Below are 18969 nucleotides of genomic sequence, written 5' to 3'. Positions count from 1 at the left end.
CCTTAGCCTTTATTTTCTCTTCTTCCTTCCCTCCTTCCCTTTACCCCCTCTCTTTCTTTCTTTTTTCTTTTTTTTTTTTTGGCTTTTCGAGACAGGGTTTCTCTGTGTAGCTTTGCGCCTTTCCTGGAACTCTCTTTGGAGACCAGGCTGGCCTCGAACTCATAGAGATCCACCTGCCTCTGCCTCCCGAGTGCTGGGATTAAAGGCGTGCGCCACCACCGCCCGGCCCTCTATTTCTTGAATATTTGTTTGTTTGTTTGTTTTGACACAGGGTCTTGCTGTGTCGCTTATTCTGGCCTGGAATTTTCGATCCTTTTGCGTCACCCTCCTGTGGTCTGGGGTTATAGGCATGCACCCTCAAGCCTGGCTTCCACTCTTTACTGGATGGGGGGAAATGAGATACACACAGGGAACAGTAATATCCTAAAGTCAGACAAGGAGGTAATAACAGAAGCAGGATTAGTTCTTTTTTTTTTTCTTTTTAAGGAAAAATGAATTTATTTGCGATTTGATGAAATTGGGAAGGCAACTAACTGCCTTTTTTAGTTCATATTTTGATCTTAGGAAGATTGTTCAACTATAGGCTTTCGGGGTCTTACAAACGAGAAGACAGACCAGGTCAGAATGACTCTTGGAATAGCCGAGGCCTTGCCAGTTACAGCAGTCCATAAGACAGCTGCAGATTAACACTTAAGATCTGGTTTAAGATGCAGACTCTGGTCTCTAAACTCCTCCTGTGACTGGTACATAAAGTGAGCCTGAGGAAGGGTTGGATGAACAGTTCAGTCTGGGAAATACTGCGATTTTGTGTCCTCCCCCCAGCATTTTATATTGTGGGGAACTGAATGTGGAGGTCATGAAAAATTGGGCAATAGTAAAGGTTTTGAATTTGCAAAGAGCAAACGCATTTCAAAACCAAGCATGTGATGAACCTGTGATGTTTCTGGTGCTTGCAAAACTTTACTGCGGCATTGAACTCATGATATGCACACAGTACTGCATGTGTCTTCAGACATGTAACACCAATGAATGCTGAAACTCTTTGGCTTGGCTTTGAGACTAATGCATGCCATGAGCTGCAGTGTTCTTACTGTACATACAAAGTTGTCTGCTCTAAGGAAACACAACGGTTTGACTGCGGGATGCAAAGAATGCTTTTTTTTTTTAATGTCATTCCTTAGCACATATCAAATTACTACATCTTTGGATTGTTTTCTATTACAATATTTGATTGTAAAAGTTACTAACTTGGGGCTGGAGAGATGACTCAGAGGTTAAGAGCACTGACTTGCTCTTCCAGAGGTCTTGAATTCAATTCCCAGCAACCATCTGGCGCCCTCTTCTGGCCTGCAGGCATACATGCAGACAGAACACTGTATGCATAATAAATAAATAAATAAATAAATCTAAAAATGGTTGACTTTTGCCCTGGGTTTAGGGCAGTGTTTCCAACAACTTCTGGAATGGCCTTAGATGTGTGTCAGCTGTTTTGTACAGAGTATTTCTGAGAAGAGGCCTTCTCAGCACTGATGATTATAGAACCAAAATATTGATCCACTCTGACAAACATTGAAGAAGTTCTGTGTCCCACAGTATCAAATATTTAGGCAAGATTTATGTAAAATTAAGCAAACGCCGGGCAGTGGTGGCGCACGCCTTTAATCCCAGCACTCGGGAGGCATAGGCAGGCGGATCTTTGTGAGTTCGAGGCCAGCCTGGTCTACAGAGCGAGATCCAGGAAAGGCGCAAAGCTACACAGAGAAACCCTGTCTTGAAAAACCAAAAAAAAATAAAAATAAAAATAAAAAATAAAATTAAGCAAACATATCAATCTCGTTAACATGCAACATTGCTTCTCTCTATGTTTCCCTTGTGTGCATTTATGCATGTTTATGTGTGTGTAGATACATGTGCACATAGGTGGGCATGACTATGGAGGTCGGAGGTGAACCTGGAGTATTGTTCCTGAGGTGCTGTCTCCCTTGTTTTTTTTTTTTTTTTAAAGTCAAGGTCACTCACTGGCCTTGAAACTCACTGAGTAAGCTAGACTGGCTGGCCGGCAAGCCCTAGGGTTTTGCCTGGCTCCTTCCCTGGTGCTGGGATCACCAGGGTGCACCACCATGCCTGGCTTTTATTATGTGGGTTCAGGGTGTGGAACTCAGACCCTTGCAAAGGTGAACACTTTACTGAATGAGCAATATCCCCACCCCACCTGCCCTTTTGAGACCGGTGGACATATCCCTGGCTAGCCTGGAACTTGCTACGTAGACAAGGCTGGCCTTGAACTTACATTGCCCCTTCTTGTTTCTGCCTCCCTCATATCAGGATTACAAGTGAGTGCTTGTAATTACACCTGCTTTAGTCTTTAACCAACGGCAAGTGATATACACACCAAATAACTGTTAAAAAAAGATTTGTGTTATATTTATTTGTGTGTGTGTGTGTGTGTGTGTGTGTGTGTGTGTGTGTGTACAAACATGTGGAAGGTAGAGGACAACTTGAGAGGGTCAGTTCTGCACTTCTACCATGTGGTTCCCAGGGATCAAACTCAGTTTGCCAGGCTTGGCAGCAAAGACTTTTACCTCCTAAGCCATCTTGCTGGTTCCAAATAATTGTTTTAAAATATATATTTTTTATAATTTGTTTTCTGTAAGTGTTTTTTTTTTTTTTTTGCCTGCTTACTTCACATTCTTATATGTCTGTGATGATGTGAAAAAATTTCTTGAGAGGAAAACAGTCTTTTTTCTTTCTTTCTTTCTTTCTTTCTTTCTTTCTCTCTCTCTCTCTCTCTCTTTCTTTCTTTCTTTCTTTTTTTGAGACAGGGTTTCTCCGTGTAGTTTTGGTGCCTGTCCTGGATCTCACTCTGTAACCCAGGCTGGCCTCGAACTCACAGAGATCCGCCTGGCTCTGCCTCCTGAGTGCTGGGATTAAAGGCATGCACCACCACCGCCCGGCAAGCCTTAACATTTTTTAAGTGACTGCTGTGATCGAAACATTTGAATCTCTTGCAAACTCCTGTGTGGAATTCCTACCTCCCCAGCTGATGGCATTAGGAGATGGAGCCTTTGGAGATGATTGACAGGCAACAGAGCCTTTATCACTGCTGTTAATGCTCCCAGAGATCTGCCTTTCTCTCCTTCCACCACATGAGGGCGTAGTGAGAAGCTGCAATCTGTAAATCAGCAAGAGGTCCTCACGAGGTAACAGTGATCTTGAACTTCTCAGTAAGAAACAAATGCTTGTTATTGATAGGCCGCTGGGCTTAATGGTTTTGTTATAGGAGTCTAAATGGACCAAGACAGTGACTTGTTCATCTAGTCAATTTTTCTTTTGAGAAAGGGTCTCACATAGCTCAGGCTGGCCCCAAATGTCGCCAAGGATGACTGCATTCTTGATTTTCCTGTCTCTGTGCTGAGATTACAGGGGTGTGCCACTACACCTGGTTTGGGAGGTACTGGGGATTGAACTGGGACGTCATGGGTACCAAGTGAGTGTTCTGCCGGTGGATCTGCCTCAGCCCTGTTCATTCCTTTTTCAAAGCACCTACAGGGGCTGTGTTATGAAGTATACAAAACTATGGGTGAGCTAGCCTGTTTACCCTTTGCAAAAGAGATGCTCTTTCAATCCCTGGAGGCAAGGGAACTAGGAAAGGTATAGAATACTAATGTTAAATTATTCAGAGGTTTTTGAAAACCAGCTATGAAGTGGACTTGAAACTATGGTAAATCCACCAGAAAGCAGGTCAAAAGGGAGCCTTTGATAGGTTGTTTGGCATAAACCCAATCACAATATCCTTTGGCAATAAAAATGAGTTTTTTTCCCTTTGTCTCTAAACTATTATTTACTATTTATGTGTGGGTTTTAGGAGTTATAGGCAGACAACTTGGAGTCAGGGTCTCACGACGTAGCCCTGGCTGGTCTAGAACTCACAATGTAGACGAGGCTGGTCTCCAACTCACAGAGATCTACCTGCCTCTGTTTCACAAGTGCTGGGATTAAAGGCCTGCTATCATGCCAAGGAGGGATTTTAAAACATTGTCTGGTCTTCAATCTCCTAGGCTTTGTCTCTTTTCATCTCAGTTTCTCTATATCCATCAGTCCCCAGAGCTGAGAGGCCTCTGTGGAAATGAATGAAAACCACTAAAATGGGAAGAAACAAAGGTTGTTTATTCTCAATTCGAAAGGAACTTGATGCTTACCCTGCCTTTGATAGTCAGAGGCCGGCAGAAGGAGGGTGGGGAACAGGGAAAGCTTCAGATATGCCCTGATGGAGGTTTCTGGTGTAGGCAAGTTGGAGATAAGACATCCTGAAGCTGGGTCAGTGTAACTGGTTGGGAGGCTTATTTGGCTTCCTCTGAACAAGTTAAGAGTTTATTAGTGAAACTGCCATTTACTGACCAAATCCTGGTAGTGTGGCCATGAGGATTTCTGCAGTGACTGTAGAATTCCATTGCCACACAGAGGGTCTGGCTATTGTCTGGTTGCATATGACTTCTCACATCCCTCCTGGTTCCCCCTGGCAGGGTACTGAAGACTCGGACCATCCCGGCAGAGAACTGGAATGAGGGGCAATGAGGCTGAGTCTAGGATAAGACAGTGATCAAAAATGCAGAGGCGTTTACAGAGGAAACTAGCTGGGTGCAAATGAAGCTTTCCCCTCTCTCTTCCTGGACAGGGTGAGGGTGACACTGTCTTGGATGTCATAGGATTTAAAGTCAAGCCAGTCCTGCAAGACGTGGCCCTGGAACTCCAGCTGCTGCTCCTGGCTTTGAAAGCCCTGCCGGTCTTCAATCTGCTGCTTCAGGCTCAAGACGAAGTCAAGGGGGTGGATGGCGTAGGCGTGGCTTCCACCATCCGGGTTTTTCACAAAGACCTGGATCTCGGGGGAGATGGTGTCCAGCAGGCAGATGTGGATGTGGGAGAAGATTCCGTAGTAGGCAAATGAACAATGGCTCCTGAGGAGCTGCCGGGCGCCGCCGGGCTCTTGAAAGGACAGGCGCTGCAGGCCGGAGTAGCCCCGACTCCGTCGGATTTTCTCTTTAAGTTTCTTTATGGGTTCATAAGGGTTCACCCAGAGGATTAAATCCGGGTGACCCCACTGCTCCACTGTCACCTGGATATCTGGTGCTCTCTGCAAGACAGGAGAGGCAGGGTTAGGCTCACATTTCTGTCTGATGACCTGTACATTCCCTTCCCAGATTCATCTTCGTCATAGCAAAAACAGCTTCCTCGTCACTGCCATGATCATGACCAGCAGCAGCAGCAGCAGCCGCAGCAGCAGGTGTCTGGGGAGTGCCAATCACTTGTAGGCTCTTACTGGGCATCTCCCATGAATACATTTTCAGCCCCATGAGGTTGATTGTGCCCACATAGAGCTCAGTATTCACTGCATGGCACAGCAGGGTTTTGAAGGACTCTAAGCCTAGCATTGTAAAGTCTTCAAGAAAAAAAAAATCCTCCAGCCCAGCTGGGGGTGACATATATGTGTCATTCTGGCACTCAGAACAGGGGATCGTGAGCTCGAGAGTGTCCTAGGATACACAGTGAAGCCTGGCTTCAAAAATCCCAGAGGCACAAGCTGGGTGTGGTGGTGCACGCCTTTAATCCCAGCACTCAGGAGGCAGAGACGGGCGGATCTCTGTGAATTTGAGGCTAGTCTGGTCTATAGAGCGAGCTCCAGGACAGTCAGGGCTACGTAGTCCTGGTTTCATAAATAAACCCCAGAGGCATACCTTTCCATCCTATCCACTGGTTTTATTTGGCTGTAGCCCCTCATTTTCTGCCTGGACCTTACTGTAGAGTCTCTGCTCTAGTTTCTGCCATCTGCAGCCTCTTGTTCTCACACACCCGCTGCTCATCCCCACCTCCCGTTCTTTTCTCTTCAACCTGGAGTATCTTGGAGAAAGAGCTAGATAGATAGATAGACAGACAGATAGTGTGAGTGTGTATGTGTGTGTGTGTGAGTGTGTATGAGTATGTGTGTGTGAGTGTGTATGAGTGTGTGAGTGTGTATGAGTATGTGTGTGTGTGAGTGTGTATGAGTGTGTATGTGTGTATGAGTATGTGTGTGTGAGAGAGAGTATATGTCTGTGTGACAGTGTGCATGTGGAGGACAGACAACTTTCAGGAGTCAATTCTGTTCCTTCTACCATGTAGGCACCAGGGATGGAACTCAGGTCCTCAGGCTTAGCAGCAAGCCCCTTTACCCACAGAGCCTTCTCACCGGCATTGATATCCTTGTCGGGTGCTTTGGGCTCACTCCAGCTTGAAGTTCCTGCAGGGAATCTTGCCTGGTGATTCTAGCTAGTGTTTACTGTCTGTTTCCAGAGCCTCATTAAAGACCTAATTGAACCTAACTTTGCTGCCTATTAGCACTATGACCTTGATTCATTGACTTAACCCCTCCGGAGCCTCAGCTTGCCCTTCTGAAAAATGGAAACAATAGCCCTGACAGTAACAAACAATAAAGATAGTGATAATATTCAACCCTTTCTTAGAATTGCCTGTGAAGTTCAGTAGAGACAGCCCCTAGATAAATACTTTGCAAATTGTAAATACTAGATTATTACGCTCTTTGTCTGTGTCCGAGATGTACCATCGTACAGTGTTTCTTAGCGCTTCTCATTGTCCGAGAGTCTCATCTCTTTGGTAATCTGTCTTGCAGGTTTGCGCAAACTTGCTCTAGTTTGCTGCTAATGGTGTTGTATGTGTTCCTCGACGACAAGGTCACGTCCCATTTCTGTACCTTCCACACTTCCTCCTCCCTCTCTCCCCAACCCCAAGTCCAATGCTGACACCTAACGGCTGAGTGACTTGACCTAGCTGTACTCAGAGCACACAAGCAGTGATCGGGAACGTGAACCTGAGATTCCAGTAGGGGAAGAGGGTAAGGATGTAAAAGTTGGGATCTCAAGGCTTAGACAAGTCGAAGTTCATAGCTGCAGGGTGGTGTCGCAGGCTTCCTGCCTCTGAAGTGCTGTTCTCCACAGGCACCTAACTGGGTGGACGAACACTATGCAGGTAGTGTTTGGATTGTCAGGCCACTAAGAGTCCTGGGAGGAGCCATTACCTTCACAGTCCAGCTGGGGACCGGGGTGTCCCTGTTGTCATAGCAACAGTCCTGTTTCAGACACTGGTTGGCCCGCTGAGCAACTATGTCCCATCTGTACCCTTCTGCCACATTGTGGGTGGGGTCTGCTGGGTCCAGGATGATGGGTCTGCAACACAGAGAAAGGATGCCCAGGATCTTTCCAGTTTGGAGGCTATTGTCTGGGGAGACGCTTCTCAGCCACCATCCTTTCCAGCCACGGAGCATCTGTCCATCCCCCAGAGCTGTCAGTCAAGGAGGGCCTTAAACTATCTATCACAGGAGAGCAAAGGCATGAAGAAAATGAGATTTTGGAGAGGATGAGGCTGCTGGATGCATCCTGGAGCGGTACGAGATGTCCACTTCGGCAGGGGAGACCTCTCAAAGTCATGACAGGCTGCACAACTTTGAGGCTAAATTTGATGAACGGCCTTTGATAACAGTGACACCACCATCATCTATCGATAACCTCTGAAGCACTGGACCAGAACCTGAGTGAACCAGGTTTAATCCTCCCGACAGTTCTAGAGGGATTATCCTTCCTATTATTGCTATCCCTGTTTTAGAGGCGAAGGAATGGAGACCTAGACCGTAAGGTCTCACGGTTGATAGAGAAGGTTCTTAGCTGTTCCAACTCTCCTACCTCAGCAGGGAAAGCTCAGGCTGCCTCTAAGATGTCTCTCCTGTATGCAAACACTGAATGACTCAACGTTACTGGCTTGAGTGGAGTCCGATGGCCTTCATGGGTCCCTTGGGAGACTGCCTGAGGAAGACTCCATGTCCATAAGTAAGACCTACACTTTGTGTTCCTGGAGGTCGGGGCTTAGGAGTGGTGACTTTGTCCCTGGGATAGAATGTGAAAGCAGGCTCCTGGGGTGAACTGGACACCTTGAGCTCCATGCCTTTGGCTCCAGGCATCCCCCCACTATCTGACCGAGAAGATCAGGGAGCAGCCCATGCTGTCCCAAAGGCAGTCTCAGCGCACACTTAATAAAGTCAAGTCATAAGACTCCATATTTCTCCCCAATCTCTGTCTTTTTGCTTTTTCCTGTGGGACTTTGTGTCCAGCGGTGGCCCAGTACCTTTCCCTTTTGAGCTGTTTCCTGACACAGTCCTCGATGACTGGGTTCTGCAGCGTGTAGTACTTGGTCCAGTAGATGCAGATGAGTTCATGGTCCTGGAGCAACTCCATCACAGTGGCGAGCCCTTCATCCAGCCTGAAGTTAGCATCCTCCTGGGTGCCTGCTTCCCATGCATAGACAGTTAGTAGTTCCAGGGCATAGAGAGGGGGCAGGTTGGCCCGGGGGCACTTGTCTCTCACATACTGCAGAGAGAGGGGAGAGAGACGGAGAGGGATGTAAAGATTAAGTGTAAGGAGGGCATTCGGCCCAGGGGCAGAAAGTCCAAAGTCTGACCTGAGTTCTTCTACCTACTGGCTGCGTGACCTTGGCCAAGTCGCTTTCCCTCTCTGGGCCTTGGCTTTCCCATTTTAGGATTAAGGGCCTAGGTTAGTAGGATTCAAATTGTGTCTGAATTAAAATTTAGGGGAATATAATTTATCTTTGAATCTCTTCTTCTCCTCCTCCTCCTCCTCCTTCTTCTTGTTCCTGTCCTGACTTCCTCCAATGATGGACTATAACGTGGAAGTGTAAGCCAAATAAACCCTTCCCTTCCCAACTTGCTTTTGGTCGTGGTATTTCATCATAGCAATTGTAACTCAAACTAAGACGTAACTCTTTTTATTTCTTTTTTCAAGGCCTGGCTATGAAGCCCAGGTTCATGCGTGCGTGCGTGCGTGCGTGCGTGCGTGCGTGCGTGTGTGTGTGTGTGTGTGTGTGTGTTACAGATGAGTATTCCACCTGACAGCTAACTCAAACTAAGACGTAACTCTTTTTATTTCTTTTTTCAAGGCCTGGCTATGAAGCCCAGGTTCATGCGTGCGTGCGTGCGTGCGTGCGTGCGTGCGTGCGTGCGTGCGTGCGTGTGTGTGTGTGTGTGTGTGTGTGTGTTACAGATGAGTATTCCACCTGACAGCTAATTTTTTTTTTTTAAAGAGAATCCATCCATGGGCAATCTCTTTTTCCTCACTCCAGTATAGTGAATTTATGGAGTGTAGCTGGAGATGAATTCACAGGTAAAGGTGAGCAGTGCCATCAAAGGAGACTGAGATCGAATTTTACCAGACTCCTTAAAAAAATACTTTATTTTTAAATCATGTATGTGTGTGTGTGTGTGTGTGTGTGTGTGTGTATTCATGTATGTGTATGAGCGTGTGAGTGTGGGTACCCATGGAGGCCAGAGACACTGACCGGATCCTCTAGAGCTGGGGGTACAGGCAGTTGCGAGCTGCCTGATCTTGGCCCTGAGAACTGAACTCAGGTCCTCTGGAAGAGTAGTGCCTGCCCTTAACGGCTGAGGCATCTCTCTAGCTCCTGTGTAGCTGTTTTTGAGACAGGGTGTCACTATTGTAGCCCAAGCTGGCCTGGAGCTCACTATATAGTCCAGGCTATCTCTTTTGCTTAAGTCTCCCAAGTGCTGGGGTTAAAGGTGTGTGCCATTGTGCCTCACCTTTCTCTTAGTGTATCTGTTTATTTAACAAGAAGACACCCCCACACACACTACCATGAGTGCATGTGCTCACGGTGGAGCTGTTTCTGATCCCCCCTTTTCTCAGTTTAGATAACTCTGCACACCCGGTTGTGCTGACATATACTGGGTTCTTTCCAGATGTCACATTACCGAGGCCGGTTCATTCGGTGATGACCAGGACACTCAGAAGCGACCATCACGGAGAAGCAGAATAGTATGACTGGATTTCAAGGAATCTTTCCTCTCCTTGCCATCAACGTGTTGGGCTTAACATTCACACACCCCAGAAGCAGATGTCAGACAAAGGAGACTGTAAAGTTTGCAAATGTCCCGGTGTTGGGGAGCATTTAACTATGCAAAGATGTGTTGCATTTGTTTAATTATGCAAAGATGTGTTGCATTTTGTTTATGTTGAAGAATATTTGTTTAACTATGTAAAGGTATATTGCATTTGTTTAATTATGTAACGATGTGTTGCTGTTTTACCTTTGTCTGCCTAAGACACCTGATTGGTCTAATAAAAAGCTGAATGGCCAATAGTGAGGGAGGAGGTATAGGTGGACTTCCAGGCAGGGGAGAGAAATTTAGGCTGATGGGCAGGGGAGAAAAAGAGATGCCAGGGAGATGCCGGAGGGGGTTGCGGGGGTCTCAGGGGTTGGGGGCAGCCTGCCAGACACGGAGAAAGCAGGAAAGTAGGACATACAGAATGAAAGAAAGGTAAGAAGCCCCGAGACAAAACATAGATGATTAGAAACAGGTTAAATTAAGTTAAAAAAAAGCTAGTGGGACAAGCCTAAGCTAAGGCTGGGCATTTGTAATTAATAAGTCTCCCTGTTTTCATTTGGGAGCTGGTGGGTGGCCCAAAGAAAATGCTAACTACATCCTAGCATTCTCCCACTCTCCCCTGACCGTTTCCTCTCAATGCCCCACCCCCCACCCCCGCAGTCCCCTTACCTGCTGGTACCAGTGTTTGACCAACCGCAGGAAGCTCTTCAGCTTAGTTGGCCGGTGTTTCACGAAGTTTCTCTGCAGCTCGCTGAAGGATGGAGAGAAACTTCCAGGGTACCCATTAGCCTTGATCAGATTCACATAGACCTCAGCGGGTAACTGAGCGTTAGGACAGGAAGGCCCTGAGGAGAGTGAAAACAAAGACTGAGTGAAGATTCTGGAAGCCCTGGGGAACCAAGTAGGTATTTGGGGAGGGCTCAGTCACTCTGGGGTTGTCTCCAGGGAGACTTGAGACCTTGAGTGATGGTCTTTCCAGTAAGATTCATTCTCTCTCTCTGGTTTTTTTTCAAGACAGGGTTTCGCCTGCCTGCCCTGGAACTCGCTCTGTAGACCAGGCTGGCTTCAAACTCACAGAGATCCACCTGCCTCTGCCTCCCGAGTGTTGAGGTTAAAGGCGTGTGCCACCACCACTACAACCAAGCTTTGCTGGTAAGGTTCTTTAAAAACTTCATTCTTTAAATTTTACTTTGGTGTCAGAGTCTCACTAGGTACCCATGGCTACTTGTTCTATAGACTGGCCTTGAACTCTTAGAGATCCACCTGACACTCTTTCCTGAGTGCTGGGATTAAAGGCATCCTCCAACACATCCCATCTGGTGAGATTCTTATTCCAGAGGGCCACCTTTGGGCTCTCCATGTTCAGGTCCTCCCAGACATCCCCAACACTTCCAGATTTCTTTACTTTTTCTTTAATTTAATTTAATTCCATTTTTATCAATAGATCTCTTTCTGGGTGATTAATTGAAATCTGGTGATATTCATAGGGGAGAACTGGGCCCATGCCATGCCATAAATGACTTTCTTCCTGAGGCTGGATCTTCTTTCTTTCTTTCTTTCTTTCTTTCTTTCTTTCTTTCTTTCTTCTTTCTTTCTTCCTTCCTTCCTTCCTTTTTTTTTCCTGAGACAGGGTTTCTCTGTGTAGCTTTGCGCCTTTCCTGGAACTTGCTCTGTAGACCAGGCTGGCCTCGAACTCACAGAGATCTACCTGCCTCTGCCTCCCGAGTGCTGGAATTAAAGGCGTGCGCCACCACTGCCAGGCCTGGATCCTATTTTTAACACCCACAGAATAATGCTGTGCAGATTATAATCAGTGGGAGTTGGCATATGATACACACTCATTATGGTTTGGATTTTCAGACTTATGTGTATATATATAGTGTGTGTGTGTGTGTGTGTGTGTGTGTGTGTGTGTGTGTGTGTGTGTGCCTGCACGAGTTTGTATGTGCACAACATACATGGGTGCTCAAAGAAGTCAGAAGAGGGCGCTGGGTCCTATAGAGCTGGAGGTACAGGTGGTCGTGAGCTGCCATGTGGTCCATAAACTAGGTCCTCGGCGAGAGTAATTTCCCTTAACCACTGAGCCATCTCTCCAGGCCTGGTTTGGGTATTAAGTGTCCCCTGAAGACCCATGTGCTAAAGGTCTAGTTGTCAATCTGAGGTGAACCGTTAAGGGGTGGAGACTAGAAGAAGGAAGTCAGGTCATTGGGGCTGCCTTTGAAGGGACTATAGAGACACCTCTCTTATGGACAGCTCCCTCCCTCCCTCCCACAACTCCTTCCTGGAAGATGAGCAAGTCTCTTCCTCCATTACATTACTCTACGCTAGCTTGGCATGTAGGCTGGAGACAACAGAAAGAACCGCACGGTTAGTTACTGAAACCTCCGACACCGTGAGCCCAACCAGGGCTTTCCTCCTTGTAAGTCGCTTCTCTTGGGTCTTTTGTCACAGTGTTGTGAAGCTGACTGACATCATATCACCAGCCTTAGAGTAAGACCTGGTGGAGAGTCAACACTTAGGAGTCTCTGCCTGAGTGCCAGAGTGCAGGTGACTTAACCCTCCCGCGTCTGGGGCTGCCCTCAGCTAACCGATAATCACGGGAGTGCCAGGGGGTAGTGGACGAGGTGGAGGAGGTCCCTATAGTAACCATCTGAGCTCTGCAGGGGCGGGAAGCCAGTTCCTCAGGCTGAGGGAGGCATTTAGCGCCTTCCCCTTTCTGTTTTAAGTCCCCAATGAAGTGCATGTCCCTTCACCACAGGTCTGCTTCTGGGAATGCGGTGTGTGTCCAGACACGGCAAGTGTCTTGTAGGAAGGACTCAGTTCCTAATCTGAGTCCTTCCCCTGCTTGGGTGTCTGAGCTTTCCGAGTATTCTTCCCACGGTAAGTCCCTCCCTGAACATGATTTGGTCCTTATCCAGCGTACCCCATTCTTTCCCGCCGTTTGTCATGTGTTCAGAGTGTGCCTCTGTGATAAGTTTCTGTTTCCCAGGTCTGAGTGTGTTAGTCTTGAGCACATGGTGGCAGCTGAGCCCCAGCCCAGGATGTGGGTAGCGTGGAGGAATGCACGTGGCCACCAGAAGAGGCAAGGGGTCACAGTCTCCTGGGGTGGGTAGGCCGGACATGTAAGACGTCTGTTCCCCTTACCCAGGGCTCTGTAGGCAGGCACGATGGTGACAGTGACAGGTTCCCAGGTCTCCCTTGTTCTGATAGTGAAGATGAGACCAGTGGGGACTCCTTCAGTCACTCCCAGGTTACTGAGCCCCAGGTCCAGCAGCTCTTGGCAATAGTACATCCTTTTCTGTATGGTTCTCAGTACAGCTTGGTGATGCTTAGCCTCTTCTTGGAAGCTGTGGAAACAGCTCAGGAACACCACCAGCTCCACGTCCGTGGTACTCCGAAGCACTGTGCCATTCCCGAAGCAGCCCACCTGTGGAAGACAGGACTCTGTCACCCCAAGGCCCTCTGCCATGTGCCCAGCAGCCTTGGGGCTCTTCCATGCAGTATATCCCTTTCATATATAGTCCTCCCACGGGGGCTGGGTGAGAAGTGCTACCATCTCACGTCACAGGTGCAGACAGATGGAGGGTGAACTTGGCCCTCAGGATCTCTGGCAGCTGGACTCCAGCACCCCAGGCCTCCTTATGGTTTCTTTTCTGACATCGGGTCTCCCTAGGTATCCTAGAGCTTGCTGCGTAGCTCAGGCTGTCTTTGAACTCACGAGCCTCCTGACTGATTCAGCCTCCCAAGCAATGGGGTTACAGGCGTGCCCTGCCACAGCAGTCCCTGCTTATCCACTACACTGTACACCTTTGGAGACTCAGTCTTGTCCAACCCAGAGAAAGGCCCACTCCAAGGGAATAATGACTGAGTATCCCTAATCTGAAAACTCCAAAATGTTCAGAAGCCAAGAGTATTTTAATTGCGGACATGCCACATCCGTGACCTCATGTGACCCAAAATATTGCACAAAAGTGCCTTCGGGCTGTGTGAAAACACATGGACATGTGAGTAGATCTGGGTCCTATCCTAAGGTATCTCATTATGTTTATGTAAAGAGGTCAAAGCCCAGTGTGTGGGGGATTTCTAAACCTGAAACACTTCTGGGCCTGAAGTATCTGATAAAGAGCTCCCAGCCTGTAGAAATATCTGCTGCATGGGCTGTGAAACAGATAGTCAGCCTCATCCGTCCATGCTCCCCCCCACCCTCCTTCCCTCCCTCCCTCCCTGAAACTGTATTTGGATGGATCAAGGAGCCTCCATGTCGGTAGGCAAGCACTTTGGTACTGGATGCCTAAACCTGACCTTTGAATCTCATCCCTGGTTTATCTGGTATGTGATCATTAGGAGCCCAAAGTCCATCATGAATAAAATGAAAATAATGATGAAATGTGAGTCATTAGAATCCAGGCGAGGTCAATTACAATACTGTATGCCGAGGGCGGGGTGTGGGGCTCGGGGTCCTGGATGTCCGTGTGTGTCTCTTCCTTTTCATTTAGTTGATTCTTCCGCTGCCTAGATAGAGTCTCCCTGTCTCTTAATGGCAGGAGACTGAACTGTTTAATTTTTTAAAAATTTTATATGGGTGTGTGTGTGACCACTTTCACCAAGTGGGTTCCTGGGATTACACCCAGGTTGACAGGCTTGATAGTAGGCACCTTTCCATGCGGAGCCATCCCGCTGGCCAAAGAACCAGATGATTCTGAAGAGAGAGCCCAAGTTTACTCTCCAGGCTCTGCCTCCCTGGCATACAATCCCTCTGGCTCCCCTCTTTCTCACGCCACATTGGTGCGCGTGGGGCTGCCAGGGGAGGGTCAGTCTCCGGGTGGCTACCGGTCCTGGTCAGGGGAGTCACTGCAGAAATTAAAATTCTGCCGCCACAGACTGAGCGGTCCCTGTATCTGGCACCACCAGAGACTATTTAATACAATTCTCCACTCTCATCACCGCGGAGACCTATCTCCCCAGCTGGGAAGACAGAGGGAGTGGAGCACAGTCTGCTTGCAAGGTCTCCCAGCCAGACAGGGAGCCAGACGGAAAATCAGAAGACATGGCCGGCTGGTACCTCTTCCTCCTCTACGTCCTGGGATGCTGTCCATGAACCACACTCTGTTCCCAAGGAGCAGGCACCTGCCATCATTATTCTCCATTTTTATTCTGATCCCACCAGTCTTCGGACTCAGTATTCCTACCCTGAGAGAAAGGACTGGAGATTGGTGCTGGATGTGGGCAATCCCTCTCAGGTCCTGTCTACACTGCCCACTCCCTTCCCTGAGCAGTTTAGAACAGACTTCATGATTTGCTTCTGTTGGAATCTACTCACACCTGATTGGTTAGATGAGCATTCATTCATGTGGACAGCTCAGGGCCCACCCTCGCCGCTCCCCCGGAAACTCCAAAGGTGCAAGGAATGAAGGCTTTGAGTCTAGGGTGTATTCTCGGCGTCTTGCTCTTTGGGTGTGGCTATCATTTAGTGGATTAAGGGAAGGAGAACTGAGGCTTAGCAGTTAGCATCTGTCACCATCAAAACTCATTCTGTTTGTTGACTCTTCCTAGGCACTTTCGATTCTATCCACCGCACCCTTAGGTATGTTAGGGAGGGAGTGGTCGAGAGGATGGCCTTGCCCAAGAGAGAAGTCCCACCAGCCAGAAAGAAGCCCTAGGTAAGCGTCATAACGAAAGCTTTGTGTCTAAGAATTTACCCTGAGATAACCTCTAGGCTGCACTGCCTCTGTGCCGGGTGGTGGGAGTTGATGTTCATAATGCCACAACCACAGTCGGGCAGTCCAAGGGTCTGAGACACGAGACGGTGCCATCAAAGCCACACAGCTGCTGAGAGGAAAAGCCCAGAGACAAATCCAGCTCTGAGCGGTGGCACAGCTAGGACCGTCACTTCTAAATCACGTGACCTGGGGCCTTGGAGACAGGATTGGTGCAAGGAAGGCACAGGGGAGTAACGCTACTGAATCCTTCCCAAGAGCAAAAGTTAAAGCCTTAGGCTGGGAATCCAGAGTCCTAACTCTAGCCCGGATGTTGCCACCAATTTGGCGTGTGACATTAGGCCATGTCACCCTCTCTGTGGGTCAGTCTCCTTCATGTTTAAATGAACAATGGGCTGAGGTTAATTCTCTAAAGTTGTGTGTGTGTGTGTGTGTGTGTGTGTGTGTGTGTGTGTGTGTGTGTGTGTGTGTGCCTGTGTGTGGAGGCCAGAGGTCAACCTTGGGGATCATTCCTTAGGCTGTCCACCTTGTTTTTAGACACTGGGGGTCTCTTACTGTGACCTGGGGCTTGCTGACTCGGCTAGGCTGGTGGAAGTCCTGGTGATTCTCCTGTCTCTGCCTCCCTAGGGCTGCAATTCTAAGTGTGTGCAACCATACTCAGCTCTTTACGGGGGTGCTGGAGATCCAGCGCAGGTCTTCAGTTTACAGTTGCCCTGCCCCTTCCAGAGTCTGCTGAACTCTGCCTGTCCTGAGCTGTGATCCTAGCTAGCCTCGGGGTGGGTGAGGTAGCTGGAGGAAGGATTTCAGGGGAAAAGGTCTTAGCACCTTGGGTCACAGCTTGAGTATTCAAATTCACACCCCAGCTCCACCACCAGCCATGCAACTTTGAGCAAGCCACACTGCCCCTCTCAGCCTCCATTCTAAAACTCTTTCTGTTATCAGAAAATTAAAACACGGACAAGCAGGAGGAAGATACAAAGAACACCCAGGCACCCAGCACATCAGAACCTGTCACGTCTGTGTCTGTCTGTCTTTCAGAGGTCCAGAGTCTCGTACACACTGAACGTTTGTCCACCTTAACAAGCAGTAAGGAGCTTTGTCCCGAAACAGCATAGCGTGTGAGTCCCCCCAAAAGAGAGCCCCCAACCCCAGCAGGTGCTATTAGACTTGGCAAAACAAACAGCGATTTTCTTACCCAAACGCACGCCGTATTAAACATTTACCAATCGTCCCTAAACACACACACACACACACACACACACACACACACACACACACACACACACTCTTTCTTCTTATCTGAATCTTGTAACCTAGGCTGGCTTCCAACCCATGGTCCTCTTGCTTCCACCTCCCAAGTGTTGGGATCGCAGGAGTGGGCCCCCGTGTCGGGCTCCCCAAACTGTATGTTACTGAATTTTAGTTGTCAGGATCCAATGAGAGGCCTCGCATTGCACGTGGCCATTATAACGCTTACACCTCTGTTCGGCTCATCTGTAAAGTGGGAAAAGAACTGTATCTACCTCACAGAATGTAAGCCTTAATGACGGGACATTAAGAGTTAGGCTACCATACTCCCCAAAGGTGGTCTATTAGCTTTTTTTTTTTACTGGTTCATTCTGCTCAAGGCAGTGGGCTGTATGTAGATGGCTAGCTGGGGTATCCTGAGATGTCAGACGTGTGAACTAGGGACTGTGAGTTAAGGGGACCCCTGGCACTGGGTTTCGCCTTCCCCTGGTTGGGAAGGGAGGGGTCCAGTCTTACCTTGACCACCTTCAGCACCCGCACATCCCGGGGCAGTCCACGTTCTCCCTGGAAGTTCTCCTGCCTCAGGAACTCTTCCACTGCCCTCACAGTGTCCAGCACCTCCTCTTTCCATTCTCTGGTTGGCTGCAGCCACTGAGCCACGAAGGAGTCCAGCTTGGAGGCTGGGAAGCTGTACAGCTCCTGGGCCAGTGCCATGTTGGTGCCGACTGGCCCACTGCTGCAGGGTTATATAGCCAAGCACCCACCCAACTTCCCGGACACACCTCCTTTTTTTTTTTAAGGTGGCTCTTTTCCAGCTGACCTCTAACACCCTGTGGTGGAAAGGATGGGAAAAGAGAGGAACGGGAGAGTAACAGGCTCACTGGGGGGGGGGGGGTCCCCTTCTTGGAGATGTATTGTCATGGGAGATGTGCTGGGGGACGGGAGGCTGGGGCCTCCTTAACAAGCGGGTCGGGGCCGCCTTAACAAGGCTGGCATGCTGCCAACCTTTGTGCCTGTAGGTTTCGATTCTCTACACACCGAGTTTCCCTTCTGTGACGTGTGTAAACTGAAATTGGCTTGAGTTTGACCTTCTGGGGACACCTTGTCTAGATGACTCAGGCCAGCTGCCCCCACCCATCATATGGAAACTGAGGTTTGGAAAGAGAAAGGGCCAACTCATGGTTGTGGTAAAGAGTGAGGACTGGAATCGAAAGGACACTCTGAAGTCACCAGAGGCTCGGCCTCGTGGACCTTCCTACTTTATTATTTAAAGGAATCTTAAAATTTAAATTATATTATTTATGGGGTTTTTTTTTTTGGGGGGGGAGAGGGGGTGCATGCCTTGGTGCAAACGTAGGAGTCAGAAGCCAACCTGCAGGGGGTCAGTTCTCTGCTTCCACCACATGGGTTCCAGGAATCGAACACGGGTCATCTCAGGCTTGGCAGCAAGCAGCTTTGCCTGCTGAGCCATCCTGCCGGCCCAGACCCCTCACATTCTTAATGCACCAGCTCGGTTTAGTCATGAGCGCCACCTCATAAATTCGTGCTGCTGAAACGTACGACTACTTACTGAGCAGAGAAAACAGCCTGGTCAAGAATTTCTGTTCTCTTACAAAGCATCGATTAAAGCGGCCCGTGGACACCGCACTAGAAAGACTAAGAAAAGCTTCAGACCCCACAGGGCTCTCTGAGCAATGGAGCCAATGAGCAGGAAGGGAGATTCCTAGAGTCCAGGGTGCGGTGCTTTCCCTGCTCCAGAGACCTGGACAGAGGAAGCCAGGGAGAAGAATTTGTTGAGGGTCGATGGCAGTGCCAGCAAACACCCGTGTAACGTGAGTCTTGCAGACTAGAGTCAGAGGGATGCCGTAGCTCAGTAGCTCAGGGGCAGAGGGTTTGAAGAGGGTGTGAAGCCCTAGGCTCAATCCCACAGAACCACAAACGAACGAACGCAGGCCAACCAGAAATCAGTCAGGAAGGAGGGAGCGCGAGCGCGAGGCTGAGAAGTGGGAGGAAGGCTGCTTGCCGGGGACTCACAGGGTGAGC

General features: G+C 48.7%; 1 protein-coding gene across 2 annotated transcripts; it reads right to left on the bottom strand.

The window, feature by feature from the left end:
- Positions 1-3785: 3785 nt before the first annotated feature.
- On the bottom strand, positions 3786-17646 carry LOC128120868 (2'-5'-oligoadenylate synthase-like protein 1). Of its 2 annotated transcripts, XM_052755098.1 has the most exons (6): positions 17443-17646; positions 13106-13388; positions 10631-10806; positions 8170-8411; positions 7070-7217; positions 3786-5131 (listed from the first exon to the last, which is right to left on the bottom strand). In XM_052755098.1, the coding sequence occupies exons 1-6, from the start codon at positions 17638-17640 to the stop codon at positions 4631-4633; spliced, it is 1548 nt and encodes a 515-aa protein (XP_052611058.1). In that variant the 5' UTR covers positions 17641-17646; the 3' UTR covers positions 3786-4630. The 2 variants fall into 2 exon arrangements, with proteins under 2 accessions (XP_052611058.1, XP_052611059.1); XM_052755099.1 differs by lacking the exons at positions 3786-5131; positions 8170-8411 and having other exon boundaries at positions 7107-7217.
- Between the last annotated feature and the right edge of the window lie 1323 nt (positions 17647-18969).

This window comes from Peromyscus californicus, unplaced genomic scaffold (genome assembly GCF_007827085.1).
Source record: "Peromyscus californicus insignis strain IS unplaced genomic scaffold, ASM782708v3 Scaffold_2__1_contigs__length_46816999, whole genome shotgun sequence".
Lineage (NCBI taxonomy): Eukaryota > Metazoa > Chordata > Mammalia > Rodentia > Cricetidae > Peromyscus > Peromyscus californicus.
This window is presented reverse-complemented; position numbering and strand designations above follow the sequence as displayed.

Coding starts and splice junctions, on each gene's coding strand:
- LOC128120868 (XM_052755098.1), bottom strand. CDS start 17,640: ATGGCACTGGCCCAGGAGCTGTACAGCTTCCCAGCCTCCAAGCTGGAC. Junction 8,412..10,630: donor TCAAACACTGGTACCAGCAG/GTAAGGGGACTG, acceptor CTCTCTCTGCAG/TATGTGAGAGACAAGTGCCC. Junction 5,132..7,069: donor TCCCCAGCTGGACTGTGAAG/GTAATGGCTCCT, acceptor CCTGTCTTGCAG/AGAGCACCAGATATCCAGGT.